Source organism: Micrasema longulum, unplaced genomic scaffold (assembly GCF_059751315.1).
Source record: "Micrasema longulum isolate JH-2025_06_02 unplaced genomic scaffold, ASM5975131v1 h1tg000604l, whole genome shotgun sequence".
NCBI classification, from domain to species: Eukaryota; Metazoa; Arthropoda; class Insecta; order Trichoptera; family Brachycentridae; genus Micrasema; species Micrasema longulum.
In genome coordinates, this window is record NW_028277800.1 from 268,739 (window position 1) to 284,244 (window position 15,506).

The 15,506-nt window shown below is 32.9% G+C and overlaps 1 protein-coding gene across 4 annotated transcripts in view; it reads left to right on the forward strand.

Annotated features, from left to right (window-relative positions):
* Positions 1 to 1,094: 1,094 nt before the first annotated feature.
* LOC148280236 (uncharacterized) overlaps positions 1,095 to 15,506 on the forward strand; it is a 33,997-nt gene continuing 19,585 nt past the window's right edge. For 3 of the 4 annotated variants that reach the window (XM_088228707.1, XM_088228711.1, XM_088228709.1), the window contains exons 1-13: positions 1,095 to 1,443; positions 1,570 to 1,757; positions 2,438 to 2,634; positions 4,094 to 4,253; positions 4,340 to 7,299; positions 7,385 to 7,461; positions 7,682 to 7,756; positions 8,818 to 9,011; positions 9,683 to 9,890; positions 12,769 to 12,876; positions 13,924 to 14,090; positions 14,339 to 14,489; positions 14,571 to 14,725. In XM_088228707.1, coding sequence (XP_088084833.1) covers positions 1,299 to 1,443; positions 1,570 to 1,757; positions 2,438 to 2,634; positions 4,094 to 4,253; positions 4,340 to 7,299; positions 7,385 to 7,461; positions 7,682 to 7,756; positions 8,818 to 9,011; positions 9,683 to 9,890; positions 12,769 to 12,876; positions 13,924 to 14,090; positions 14,339 to 14,489; positions 14,571 to 14,725 — 4,785 coding nt within the window. In that variant the 5' untranslated portion in view covers positions 1,095 to 1,298. The remainder of the gene's footprint in view (positions 1,444 to 1,569; positions 1,758 to 2,437; positions 2,635 to 4,093; positions 4,254 to 4,339; positions 7,300 to 7,384; positions 7,462 to 7,681; positions 7,757 to 8,817; positions 9,012 to 9,682; positions 9,891 to 12,768; positions 12,877 to 13,923; positions 14,091 to 14,338; positions 14,490 to 14,570; positions 14,726 to 15,506) is intronic. The other variant, XM_088228708.1, reaches the window with a different exon arrangement.

Consider the following 15,506-nt stretch of genomic DNA (forward strand, 5'->3'; position numbering starts at 1 on the left):
TCCTTTGCGTTTCCCTTCGTTTTAATTTAGATCCAAGGTGCAGGAACTCGTTCACAACTTCCAAACTTTGGTAAGAGTTTTAGAGATCACCAAACCTCTGAGACCGGTCAATGATCATTATATTGGTTGTGTTCTAATTGATCTCCAGTCTTAGTACCACGGCCGTATTTAAAGCTTCCACATGGGGGGTGTTCTATAAAAATATAAAATGGCTCTATGGGAACCAAGTGTTCCCCACCGATGTGTTTTGGCATAGGTTTAGTTTCTAAGTTAGTCATATTATTAAAGTTAGGTTTAAAAATTATATCAGAAACCTAACCCAACGAAACTTTGTCAAAAGTGTTGTGTCATCTGTGTATCTGATGTTGGACAGCTTTACGTCACCAATAGATACTCCTAGCCCCCATTCATCAAGAATCATTTTTATAAATAAATATTTAATGACTCAATAGAGAGTATGCAACTTTGACGGATTCATTTTTCAATGGGAAAACAATAGTTTTTGTATGTACCAAATATTTTCAATTAAATTAATGATTATGAACGTAATTTGGCTAAGTGAAACTTAGTGCAAATTTATTATTTTTAAGGTTTGAATACAAAACAACCCGATTAGTCACAAGCTTGAAAGTGCTAAAGGGAAACGAAAAAACTTTAAGGTATGAAAAAAAAACATTGAAAAATTTCAGTTATTCAAGCAAAGAAAAATCTTCAAACGCCTTTATCTCTAAACTACAATATTTGCACATACTGCAGTTTTACACTCGAGGGTTCGTATTCTAATGGGATGTTAAAATTTATCTTCAATTTTATTTTTTGTTTGAAAAATGGAATATGTTTACAATTTTTTTTAAACATGTTCAGTTACAAGTTATTGACGGAAATTCTTTAAATTTTCATAAAAATACACATACTTTCGTACATAAATATCGATATTAGTTTATACCGTCTCGATATGTACCGATGAAGATGGCTTTCAGAATCGCGGCCGAGGTGCGATTTATATTTTCAGGAATTTTGACACGTAGGTACTTTGTTTATAGACTAACCATAATTTGAAATGATATTTTTATGACTGGTATACCTTTAAAGCCGAAATGATTGGTGATGGCTTCTTGTTTGGTTGTCATTTTGTGTTGTAGGCGATCCTAACAAATATTTTATACCTTGTAAAGTTTTAGCATTAAGTACAAAATTATACAATGTTGGCGAGTGGTTAAATTAATAAATTATCATTATGTTTGTTTTAATTTTGTTTCACCCCTAAGTCGGGCCAATGATATTTTGAGATCCTGAATATGGCGTCGGACTGTGAAGTTTTGACTTGCTCTGACCCTAATTTTGCTGTTATATGTTCTTTTCTCCAAGTATTCGGCAAAACATGTGCGTTAGAATTACTCAGCATTCCCCAGCTGGTGGAAATGCTGGAAAACACACAAGAAGGTATGTTTTAAGTCGGTGTACAACTGAATTTTTGACATAAAGAATATCCGAAGAATACACATCGAGGAGGTTTGTGTATATTTATATTGCGCAATTCTCAGTTTGTTGCTGTTTTTGGGATTATAGTTGCGGAACCACTGCGGGACCTCCACATAAAACTTCTAAGGAGGGCTGTCAAAAGCTTCAACGCCGAGAGATGGGAGAAATTTCTAATAAAATTTTGTCATCAATGTGGACATCTCCAAGAAGCGTGGGAGTTAGAAAGATTCGGTTATAAAAAAGCAAGCAGCCAAGTCAAACTTCAAGTACTTAAGGTAATACATTTTCTCTCAACTCTTTGTACAAAATCTAACTCACAACTTATCCAAATAGTACACTAAATAAATAATATGAATAGGGACTACAGTTTTCTTGAAATGCTGTTCTGGTATATAGTGTTTAGTCTTGAATTGCAATAGTTGAGATTAATAAAAACTATTGATGATTAATGTACCATTGTTTTTCAAATCAAATCAAACGTAAACTCTTACACAGTAAAAGCTAATTCAATAAGCAAAAGAAGTGTGTTTTGTTATTTTTTAATACAAATCCATGAGTCCTATGACCCGTATTACTAATGTTTGTCAATATAATAAGTTATGTTGTAAATTCCTTGTTCGTATAGTGTGCAAAATAAAAATGCAGTAAATGGATTACAAAACATGTGAAACACATTAGTTAGCATGGCATGCCTTTATTTTGTAGGTTTGTTTGTATCCCACACAACCATCTCTCTATCAAAATTGTATTCACACTCATCGTGGCTGATTATGAAAACTCTGTCAATTTTTGCATTGAAATTATTACAAAATTCTATTATAAATATTTTTGATTTTTCGCCTCATGACTACGAGGACTTTTTTGAGTTGGGCTAACCGGAGTATTGCAATCTGGGACGGGAAAAATAGAAATGATTAAGAAAGGGTTACAAAGATGTTTTTTTTTATGATTTCAGAAACTTTTAGAATATCAATTTACATGCAACAACAAGTTTAAAAGCACGGTTAACCAATTAAGTAGTGAAGAGCTCCGCCTCGCTCCCGTGGGAAGGGACGATAAAGGGCGCTGTTACTGGATGCACACAGATCACCGAGCTAATGTGCGCCTATACAGAGAGGACCAAGATGAAGAAACATGGAAGCTTATTGCCAGGTAAATTATCAATAACAATGAAATAAAACTGTATTTTTAAAAAAATGTGTAAGACTAAGATTTTTTTTAAATCGTTTATTTTTTGTGAAGCAAAAAGTTTTTTTGTTGAAAAAAATTGTTCAAAATTAACTGCAATGTTGGTTTATGCAGAAGATTTGGCACCCTGGGCCTATACGGATTGCCGCCCCGTGAATTAACTGAAAAAATCCAAAATTGTTTAATAATAAAAAGGCCGTTTAAAAGGAAAAACACCATTTATTAAATATTAACATTTTTTTGCGATGTACAAATTGATTGAGAAATTGTCAATGACAGTCATAATTGAGGGATTTTGTTGAGTCAGCTTCTGTATTAAGGATGGTTTACCCATTTAAATGTTTTTCGCTTATACGGCAATGTAGATAATTTTTTATTATTTTAAGTGCAGAAAACAAATGTTTTGCACTGCAATTTGTCACTGCAGTGCACAGGAACATATGTCATGCTATTTCTGTATATGGAAATGCTTAAACCCATTTGTTTTCATGAGACATCAATAATTGTTTTAAATGAACACATTTTTCTTGAAAATAATCCGCAAGATCAATCAGGTATAATTTTTGGAGTTTTATGGCGTTAACTCTAACTTCCGCTTCAGACATTATATCCAATTTGCATAAAAATGCAAAATTGGCGGTCTCTGCGTCGTTCAAAGTTTTGCACCTCCTTAACTCACCCAAAAATTGGTTGCATATTAGAAAGAAGGTACCCTGAAACGGTCACATCCTTGTAACAACGCTTCTCCCTCGCGGCACTCATTGTCTCGTTTCTTCCTCCTTATAATTCTGTTGTGATTTTTTCTGTATTCTTCTGAGGATTTTTTTTAGCAGTCTTGTCAAAAGCATCAAAAGATTCCTGTTTATTTTCTACGAAAGTGAATGACTCGTAGAGCCTGAAAACAATCTCTACTTCAGTGTCAACACCTTGTAGAAATTTGGAAAACATATTAAATTGTTTTAATACAGATACTCAGCCAGCAACGTGTGATCCCGGCGTCTTGTGTTTTCAGCCAAGCAATGAGTTTCAGTTTTTGTTGTTGATCTCGTTGATCTTAATCTATGTTGACAGATATAACAGTTCTGTTAAACTTCCATTTTTATTTAATTTGTATTGGTACAATCAAAATTAGCGTTCAGTAAAATAACTCATTTTTATGAAAGTAATAAATAATGATCGCCTTAATATTCACATTTTTGTTAATTGCATGACTTTCTCCTATGGCATTTATAAGTGGTTTGGTTCAATTTAGGTTTTTTAATCAGTCGAATGTTCAAAATACCTTTGTGTATTTCATTTGATGTTTACAATTTGAAAAAAGGAAACAAGCGGTTCAACAAACAATATTGACGTAATGCTTGACATTTGGGTTAATTCTTACGTACATAGATAATATGTCTTATTAAATATCTTAAATTCTCAGTAATCGAGAAGGCTTGGCTGAGGTAATATCCAACTTGAAATCAGGAAAGAGTCCGACACACTCCGCTGCTGAACCGGTGCTTAATGAAGATTCTAACAGTGTGGAGAGCCTCCCCGCCCTGAGTTCTACTGTTGATAGCAAAACAGAAGGTGACACTCCGGTATGTATTTCCTGTCACCTATTTTTTTCAAAAACCGTTTACATTAAGAAGAAATAGCTTTTCTTACAAATTACAAAATTTTTCAGACAATAGATGATCCATCAAAGCGAGTTAGTAATATAACAGAACCTTCACCAAAAGTCGAGCCCGAGCCAGTTAGCAATACAACCAGTAACTCAGAGACTGATAGCAAATCCAAACCTTCCTCGGAACAGCAAGAAGCTGAAGATGATACCAACAACATTAGTAGCAAATCTGAGAAGGATCCATCTACCTCTGATGAAAATACCAGTGATGCCGATAAACCAAAAACAATCAACGTTTCCCCAGTACCTCAGAATGCCGAAAATGTTCTAGAATCTAATTCAAAATCAATTAATCTGAAAAAAATAAACAATAGCGCTGTTTTGGATATAAAAAAATCTTCAAATAGTAGTAATCATGCATCCCCTAAAAAACGCTTTAAAAGTTCAGAATCTCCAATAAAAAATAGTGAAAAGAAATCTGTAACAAAATCAGGTGACGAAGAAAGTGATAATGATTCTGACGATGAAGATGATCAAGAAATAGAAGAGAAGGTGATGATAATCTCAGGTCCCGGAGAAGGAGCAGAATGCGAAGGTGCCCCCGAACCTTACTTTAGTGAGGAGATATGCGAAGAAGTTATGTATTTCTGGGGATCAGGTTCGGGAGCCGACTGTTGTACGGGGAATCCCGCTGCAGCAGCCACTGCGCAGTCTGAAACCGAAGCTACAGAAAAGAAGATTGTAGAAAGTAGCTCTCTCAAACAACCTGAAGAAATTGAACAAAATTTAATAGCCAGTAAGTCTAATACAATTGACGCCGCAATCTCTGGAACTTCAAAATCAATCAATGGTGCTGATAGCTGTAAAAATATAGACTTAAGTAAACATTCAGAAGGTGCTGTTTCTTTAGAAGAGCATGCGGATGAAGCTACCAAGGAGCCCGCTTCTCTCTCGGATACTGATTCTGAACTCAAAAATGCATCGTCGGCACCTCTACCCGTAACCAAAAGGTTCCTTCAAAATATTCCTAAAGCAGATTCTAGCGGAAATTCTGATAGTGATAGTTCTGTTAATAAAGTGAAATTGTGGAGTGTGGATTCTCTCTGTAGTAAAGAAACAGTGTCTGAATCTCTGACTGATAAGGATAGTGCGCAGGATGCGGGTAATGCAGTATTATCTGATGAAGATAGATTAATTAGTAAAAATAATGAAACTCCTAATGTAAATATTGTATTAACTGATAATAGCAAAGATAAACCTTCGGGTGAGAGTGAAGCCTTAAATAATGATAGATTATTACCTTCTAAAAATAAATCTGCTAAGAGTAAAAAGGGTAGAAAAAAGGATTCGGATGAGAGAAAAGGAGCAGAAAAAAAAGTTGATCAATCTGTTTCAAAACAGTTCTTTTTCGGTCGACCTGGCTGTTTAAAGCTGTCTCCGAACTCCACTTCTTCGGTAAATAGTGACAAAAAACCTGAATCGCCAGAAGATCTTTCGATATCCACAAGAAAAGACTTTGAAGATAAAGATTCAAATGATTCTGACACAGCGGCAATCAACGTGTCTAATGCTACCGATGTTGAAACTGTGTCTTCGGGTAATGAAAATAAAACCCAATTGGAACATTCAAGTAAAACAGTTGTCAAAAAAAAATCTTCAAGTAATGGCAGTATATGCAAATCAAAAATAGCAAATGATGTTAAGGTTGAAGGACGTTTTAGATCAGAAGAAGCTAACAAAGATACAGGCGTATCATTAGAAGATGACAAACATAATAAATTAGAATCATCAAAAACAGTTATTGATGATGAAAATCTTTCTGTGGTATCTCCTGTTACCGCCACCACCAACAACTTGAAAGAATCACTGCGAGAATCTAAACCTTCAAACAAAACAAATGTATGTCGTCCAAAAAAGAGTAAAGAATGTGATAGTAAGAAAAATGAAAAGAATTTTGATAAAAAAAAGGAATCTGAAAATGTTCTTGCAAATTTGTCAGTTTCTAAGAAAAAATCTCTCAAGGAAGTTAGCAAAACAAAAAAAAATGCTTCTGGTGCTAAAGACGAAAGTTCTCCTGTTCAAGATACCAAGCCCGGCAAACACAAGGCAATCGAGGATGATGATCTGTGTTTAAGTACTAATTCCAAAAGTACACTGAAACCAGAATTAATCGAAACACAGGTTAAGAAACCTAAGTTGAGCAAGGAAAATTCTCTGGATGAAGATCAACTACCATCAACCGATAGGTCACAGCCAATTACAAAATTACCAGGTGATAGCAATAAGAAAAATGACAATTCATCAGAATCTTCTCCAAAGATTGACCTTCGTAAGAAACCAATAACTGGCCAGAGAAAGTCTTCTATTAAAGATATAGCTAAGGCTATTGATGCAATATCTAGTAGAATCAAAAGCGATAAAAATAATAAAGAAAAAACTCCGGTAAAAAATGATATAAATATTGATGACTCAGGAATTCAATGTAAAAAAATTAAAGTAGATGGCGACCTCGATACGGTTAAAGAAAAAGAACAAGATATCGAAATGAAAGCTTTAATAGACATAAAGAAAACTAAAAAGATCAAAGGCAAAACAAAAGTAAGTAAAGAGGAACCGAAAAAAAATATTTCTCTTGTTAAAAAAATAGCTGAAGACCCGATCTCCACTACAAATGACAAGAGTGACTCTGATTCTAATGATTCAGAGGAACGTACCCTTCTAAATACTAAGCGAAATAAAAGAACAGAATCACCCAAGAGTAAGAATGAGCAAGCAACAGTAGGGGGCAAGAAATCTAAAACAGTGTGTGCTCCATTAAAAACAAGAAAAAGAACGGCGGCAACAAACAGTAAGAACAACAGCTTGGATCGGAATAGTCAGGAGTGCAAGAAAGGAAAAGGTACCGCTGGCCGTAAGAGAGGCCACGAGGAAACAGAATCCCCTTCTGAGGAAGACTACCTCGAAACTCAAAAGAGTAAACGATTAAAAATGAAACCAAAAGTTACCAACTCTAAAATGCGGTTAGTTTGAGAATCTATCGATTTTTTTTATTGATGTCTATCCAATGTCTTCAATTTTGTAACATCGATATTTTATTGTTTTCAGCAAAAAAGTAGAAGAAAAAAAACAACTTCAAGAATCTTCGAGTGATGAGGATGATGATGACAAACCGATCCTTAAAGGTGAAAATTGTTTTTTTCTATTTAGATTTTTTATGTATTCATCAGATAATTTTGTTTGGCTTTGAAAACTTGTAAATACAATGTAGAGATAAATGACAGTACGTCGTTGCTTTTGTTTAATAAAAAAAAAATAACGCTAATTTATGAAGCTGAATAAAAGACTTATGTATTGTAGATACCCATTATAATTATGTACTAAACTAACCATTTGTCTCCCCAGCCAAAATGAAGAAAACTCCAAAAAAGATTGAAACTGTCAAAGAAAATACTCCCAAATCTACTAAAGGTAAAAATGGTAATTATTTCCATCACATTTTGTAATTTTCTATCTTTGTATAGTTTTTGTAAAACTTTTGTAAATTTTATGAAAATGGCCCTACATAAGTTATCCATGGCGCTACATACGCTATTCACAAAAATAACAACAAACCACCAACTTATAAATACATACATAGTTCTCAAGGAACTACCTAAATTCAACTATCTGAAACACAACCTGTCATAATACATTATAACTTATATACATCGAGAACAGTGCTACTAAAAGTGTACATATCGTCGGGATCATAGAACAACGACGCACGTGATTTTCTTCAACTATACGTGAGAGCAAATGAAAATTTTTTTGGACACTTTATGGCACAACTTAATACTTTCAGAAGTATACCATTTGATACTTGTGTTAGTTATATATATTTTTTTTTTTCAACCCTGGAAAAAAAATTGTGATAGATTTTCGGTTTACGAGAAGCCAATTCGCCAATCAGCAGAACTCACCGAAGAGAACTTGTGACGTTAAATGTAGAGTAATTTTCAAAATTACAAAGCTTTAAAAAATCATAGCGCTGATAATACGATGCATAAAAATATTTTTTTTAAATTTAGGCTTAATTTGATAACATAGTCTATTAACAAATAAAAAAAACCACCAACCTTTTCATTGGAAACGAAGAAATAAAATCTCAACTAGATGAAAACTGAAAAAATTACATATGGTCCCTTCTCCCACCTGGCTACCAACTTATTGTACAGTTTAACTAAAATGGCGCTATATAAATTATTTTTAACAATAATTCTCTATATACAAAATGTGCTTCTCATTTATTGAGTTTCTCATACATTAACATAAATTATTCTGTCAGTCTAATTTACTGCGATCCATCTCTATTTTAATTACTATTAGATATAATATTTTACTCGAAGCAGGAAGCTTACATTTTGCTTTTTATTTTGTTGAATGTCCTACCTGTTGTTTACTTCTACGATATTCATCTTTATTTTACCAACATAATGCTTTACTTTATTTATTCAACATTACATGTATATATATATATATATATATGTATATCTTTTTAGCATCCAAGAAAGGTAAAAAGAAGGGTTCTGACGAATCAGGAGACGAGGCTACGAAGGGTGCCAACACTCCTGAAGATGAAGATACTCCGGTGCGCCAATCTCGCAGGATCGCCCAACTCAAGATCCGCGAGGAGGCCCAGCGTCGAATGCTGGAAGAAGTCACCCTCAGGGAACTGAAGGCCAAACACAATAAGGTATTTATAATATATGAGTAGTAGAGTTACAAAACTTGTTCTGGAGACTTTTTTTACTTTTGAGAAAATCACTAATTTTGTTAAAAAATTTAAGGTTTGTCTATAGCGCGTTTCGTTACTATGATTCAATTTTGTTCAATATACAAATATATTGTGTATCTCACAGTGAATGTTTGTTTCGAAGCGGGTTTTGCAACTCACTTGGTGATGTATTTTGATATTTCAACAAAATGAAGCCGGATTAGTGACTCACGGTCACGGTCATCTTATTTTGTAGATTCGTCCAGAGCGGGTTTAGTAACTCTACGACTCATAATAATCATTTCAAGCAAGTGGAATAGTAAAAAAATAATGATCCTACTTTGCCTAATTTAAAAAATAATTTATTCTTAATGACACATTTATGAAATGTAATTATTTTGTTTGTTTAGTACATTACATTAAAGTCCAGTTATTTTTTATCATCATCATACCCTTATCCGCGTCGGTAAGATGATCAGTTTTACGCTTGAGCTCAGAGATATGAAATATTTCAATATAAAAACCTCTGAATTGAATATTTCACGTCTGCCAGGAATTTAACCTCAGAAGCTCAAGCGTGATAGACGAACACGTATTTTTATTTTTCTTTACTCTCTGTAGGCTCTAGATTGACTGATTTTTAATTGTAGGTAACAAAGAAAGATCACGACTGGAAGGAAGAAAGCCCCTCTGAACACAGTTCTGATGGACCCTTGATCAAGGACGTGAAGAAAGGTCGTGGCAAGGGAAAGAAAAAGTTGAAGGGCATGTGGAACAAGAAGGCTCCCTTGGAGTGGAATACTTCCTCTGGCCGCAGCAGCTCCGATACTGAGCCGGAAGAGGAGATAGAAGAACACTGTAAGAAAGCTATTTATTTATTGACTGATTTATTTTAAATTTACACGTATATTACAGCGCAAAGCACCATTTACAATGTACATATGAGTATTGACCGCTCAAATGCGGAGTGTAGATCTCAGATGTCAATTTCGGTATCCTTCAAAATATTCAAGCGGAATTCGCTTTATTTTCCTTGTTTTTGAGAATTTTAAGGCCCAAAAAGTTTTTTTCGTACTACATTTTGGAAAAACTAATTAATACCAGTCATCAAACAATGTCATTGGTGTTTTTCGTTTTTGAAATTAAAGTGTTTTTTTTTTTTTATAAAAGATAATGAAAATGCATTTTTTTCATTATTGGTTATATTTAAGGATAGATTCAACTAATAAAATCACCACCATTGTCAGTATTTTGATAGTTCTTTTAAAATAAAGTGACAGTAGTTTTCAACATTTGCTTTTTTGTAAAAACGTCTTAACAGTTGTATATTGTCAGGTTTCTGGCTCAAATTGGTAACTAAAATTTTACCAGTTGTGAGATATTGCACTTTTAAAGTTAAAAACTCATCCCAAATCAGCATTTTAAATAAAACTGCAAGTTGGGTATTATAAAATATAATGTTTTGTGTATGTAAAATCTGAAATATTTTTATTTTCTTTTTAAACGAAGATTATTGAATGCCATTTATGAAGAGATCTCATTTTACAAACATTTGTAGTTACCAACTTGTGTCAGAAACTTGACGATATTATACATTGTTCATGCTAGTTTATGACAAATTTTAGAAACATGTAATACATGAAATGTTTATGTATGGTAAAATTACGATTTATGCATACAAATTAGCACAACGAGCCGGTACGCATGTAGATTGGTTTGAAAATTAATGCCATCGACTAAAAGCTTTTTGTACATTTTATCCAGTATTTATATGAATACCAAACCGTTTTAGTACTTTTTTAACTCTTTCACCGCTAAGTATAGATTACGTTTGTCGACACCCGTACGCGGCGGAATATTTTCAAGCGCTAAAAATCACGGATGAGATTTTTAAATCGTCTAGTTATAAAAGACAAAAGCATTTATTGGTATAATTTATCGTTTAGTTATCTTCCCAAGTACTTGAACTTCAATAATCAATTAATTTTTTATGTGTACACAAAGAAATTACATCAATAATCATTCAAATAAAAGTGTTCTAACCGATTTGTGAACAGAACGCTAGCATTATACTATAGGTACTCAGTCATGTTTATGAATGTGTTGATGGAACACAGCGCACAGTAATTATTAGTGTTTACGTTCTAAGATTATACATATTGAACGCATTTGCTTATAATATAACTCAACAAACAAATCCAATATTATGTCCTAATTTTGATTTATTTATTTTTTTAACATCGCATTGGTTCAAATTTTAAGATGCGCGAGGAGCGAAACTCATATTTATGTGGTTTTTATTGTTAAAATAAAAATTCTTATTCTTATGATTTTAGGATTCAATATATAAAATAATAAAAGGGAATTTATCGTCGGTTAATATAAAATTTTTCCGTGGCATATATATATATATATATATAAACAACAATATTTCGAATATCGTTTTCAAAATGAAAGACTCTTCTCGCTTACTTTAAAATCTGTCCCTCACAAATCTGCTCATCATTTTAACATCGGTTTGACATATTGAGATATTATGATTATTTTTTATTATTTTTTTACATAATGTATATTTATAAAAAACAAAACACGAATTATACAAAATGAGGTTTTTAATGTAATTAATATAGTAGTTATTATTACAAATACAATTCTCACATGTTTTCAGTACAACAGTAACATGAGGTATTCTATAACTTGATCAATGCACAGTTCTATAGAGATAACGAAATACAACACTCGAGATACGACTCGAGGTCATTGCCGAGCGGGAATTTTAAAACTGTTGGGTCATTTTTTCGCCCACTCTGATTAAAATCTTTTACAATATAAACAAATATAATCCTAGGAGTTATTCAGAGATGTCACTCGTCAACAAATGTTCAGGGAATATTTCAATACAAATTTTTTGGCCATCTGTCGCGCGCTTATCAAAGTATCAGCCTGTAAAGTCGAAAATGTCTAAAGACAGTTGCCGCATACGGGGCACGATTTTTCAGACTGTCTAAAGATAGTTCCCGCTGGGATTGGGTTAATCATGTAGGATCCTGTAAATTTTTCAAGTAAAATTAACGCCTATATATCGAGGCTATACTGACAGAATGCATTAAGTCAATGGTCTTTATATATTTCAAATATTTTGAAACATAGGTGCAAGATGTTGATTTCAAATTTTATGCTATGCCTAGAATAAAGATTACTCTTTTAGAGCTTTAAATTTTTTTTAAATAAATGAAAATTGTGGGAGAAATAATGCATTGAAAGAATAAAAAAGCTTTAAATGCTATTTTCTTGGAAGTTGTTTTAATGGCCTTATGCATTCTGTCAGGAAAAGCTCTGTAATTACTAGAATGTTGCTAATCTTTTTGATTAATATGCAGTGCTTGTGACATCATTTACATGAAAAAATATTTTACGTTTCAAAGCAAATATTATTTAAAAGACTAACGCTTTCCGCTGTATTCAGTTCAAATGACAAATTGATTTAGTTAGGATTTACTGTAGTATTAATTATGGTTTTGAAAAAAATAAGTATGAACCGAGTAAACATATTAGGTAAAAAAAATGTGATTTATCTGCACAATTTTAGGACTTGGGTGAATTTTGTGAAATATTTTATATTCTTAAATATATTTCAAGCAAACATTGTCAGCTCTTTGAAAACATGTAGCAGAATAATGATTAGTGTTTGCAATAATTATGTGTCTGAGTTACAATCATCAAAATATTATTTTAGATGTGGAAGAGGAGGTCTATGCACTAAAATCCGACCACGAGTTCTCCCCAGAGTCGGATGTGGACGATTCAGAAGCTGCGCCAATCAGAAGAGCTAGAACAAAAAAAGGTAAACAGTTTATATTCTTTATTTTAGGTACAGATAATAGTTTAGTACCGTAAAACGGGTATACTTTAAACATTGGGGTTACAATGAACACTTAAATAAGAAAGTATTTGTAGCCACTAAGGTATGTGTGGGTCATCGATTATCCCGCGATTATACCTTTAATCCGGATGCAGTCATATCTCATGTGCCTGATGCTCCTACACGGGATCTACATACGATTTCACCAGCAGTGTCTGGAAGTGTTAAGTTTGCTTAATGAAACAAAGCATGGATCTTCAAAAAATATCCTAAAATTGAAAATAAATAAAAAGGTAATGTTATTCCTGTTAGAGGAATTACAATTATTGGTGGTCTGGGAGAACATTACAATGCAAGCAGCATCAACATAATTTAATTATTTCAGGAATCTTATTGGAATAAAATATATAGTGAGGTTCCTGAAAGTATTTATAATGGAATGAATACAAAAGTATTAAAAAAAAAAACTATCAGTTTTACTAATGCATATATTAGTTTACACGTATACACACTAGTATGTAAATGAAATAAGATCTGATTATGTCCATGGTTTACAGCCAAAATAACTTATTAACATTTTTCGATGGCTAGAAACTGAACAAAAGATAAGGACACTCATATAACCCTGTGATTATTATTAAAATAAAATATAAATCTTCAATTATCAAAGTACTTTAAATGTTTCTTTCATCTCCTGTAAAATTTACAAAATGTTGGTTAAGACTTGGTCTTATGAAAAGTAAGGAATTCAAGCAATTTTTCCATAATGTTTATTTACTTTATTTTGTAATGGCGCAATTTCGAAAGAAAGACATTTTAAAATGGCAATATCTTACGATTTCCTTACTTTTTATCAGACTACAGGCCCACGTGATTAATATCAATCGACCACTGGTATTAATCACGTGGGCTAGAAGTAGAAGATTCGACTGCAGCATAAGAGCAAGATGAAATGACTAATTGGTAACTTAACTTCCAGTCATTTTTGTTTTGCCATGATATTCTCAGTGACGAGACTCACTGTTTCAGAGGACGGTAAGAAGACAGAGTCCGGCTGCGTGGGGTGTGGGGGCAGCGACCACCCGGAGTGGATCCTGCTGTGTGATATCTGCGACGCAGGCTGGCACGCCTCCTGCCTGAAGCCTGTCCTGTTCCTCGTACCAGAGGGAGATTGGTACTGCCCGCCATGCAACCACGTGAGTTTTTTCATTTTTTAAAATTCATTTATTTCACTGTTTTAACCTCAGAGTAATAACGCTTATACAGATGTCATTTGGTCAATGTTCCCAGACATTTCTATTCTAAAGACTACGATTTTTTTTGTTCCTCCTGAACATTTATTCAGCCGATTTCCAAGGAACAACGACGATATTTATTTTTCATTCTTTTGTACAAATCGCTTAATAATCCGTATGTTTGTTTTAATTTTTAAAAATGATTTCAGAAAAAACTGGTTGACGCCTTGACTGTGCGTTTGGAAGAATATGACAAGCAAGTAAAATTGGTGGAAATTGAAGATTTGCAGCAGGAAAAAACTCTCAGTAATCAATCTGCGGAGAAGGCAGAAAAGTCTGGCTCTGGATCGGATAATTCAGGTTTGCTTCCTAATCAAGTACTGCTTATCTGTTAATGTGATAATTTTACCATTATATTTCAATATGTCTCTTGTCTTGCAGAAGATGGCAGCCGTAGTGGAAGCAGTAGCAGCAGCGACAGTTCCAGCTCCTCAGAGGACTCCGATGGCAAAATATACCGTTTGAGGGAGAGAAGACAGCTTCCTGTCAGTTATCATTTTAAAGAATACGACCAGCTGATTAGTTCTGCCATCAAGGTATTGATAGACCTTCCTTTTACTTTTCTATCTATGCAACCTTCGGTATATTTATTTACATAATATATTTATTATTTAATCTGAAATAAATAATTACATTTAAAAAATATATTTGAAGCTCTTACTTGGTGGTTGTTCATAATAATTGAAATAAAAATAAAACAACTTTGTTTTTAACCACTTATTACCAACCTGTTTCGGAGCTACACAAGCTTCCTTATTAAGGCAAAATTTCCAAATTAATATTATCCTTTTTTTTATTCTAACAGTGTCTACTAAATATTAAATCTAAACATGCGGAAAATAAGTCAAGTCGTGTCACACAGTATTTTATTAATAAAAAAATATAGGATAACATTAATTACTAGATTTTACCTCGATAAGGAAGCTCATACAGCTTTGAAACCAGACGGTAATAAAATATTAAATAAGTAGTTAAAAATGAAGTTGTTTTATGTTAATAAAAAAATTACATTTCCCTTTTTTTCTTGGCAAGCCTGTAAAGAAAGAGAGAAAAATGTTGAAAGAGACAAATTTACATATTTAATAATTTGTGTAACATTTTTCTATTAAATCTGTGCATTTTTTTCTAACTTATACTAAGTAGTGTACCCTACGTGTAATTATGTATTTTTTATTTGATTGATTTATACATTTTACCATATTTTTAAAATTTTTATTAGAAACTTACAAAACTTACCAGCTTACAAGTGTACATATACAAGATATAATACACAAGTATTATATGCAACATTCACTTTGTAAAGCTCTCTTGAGGTAT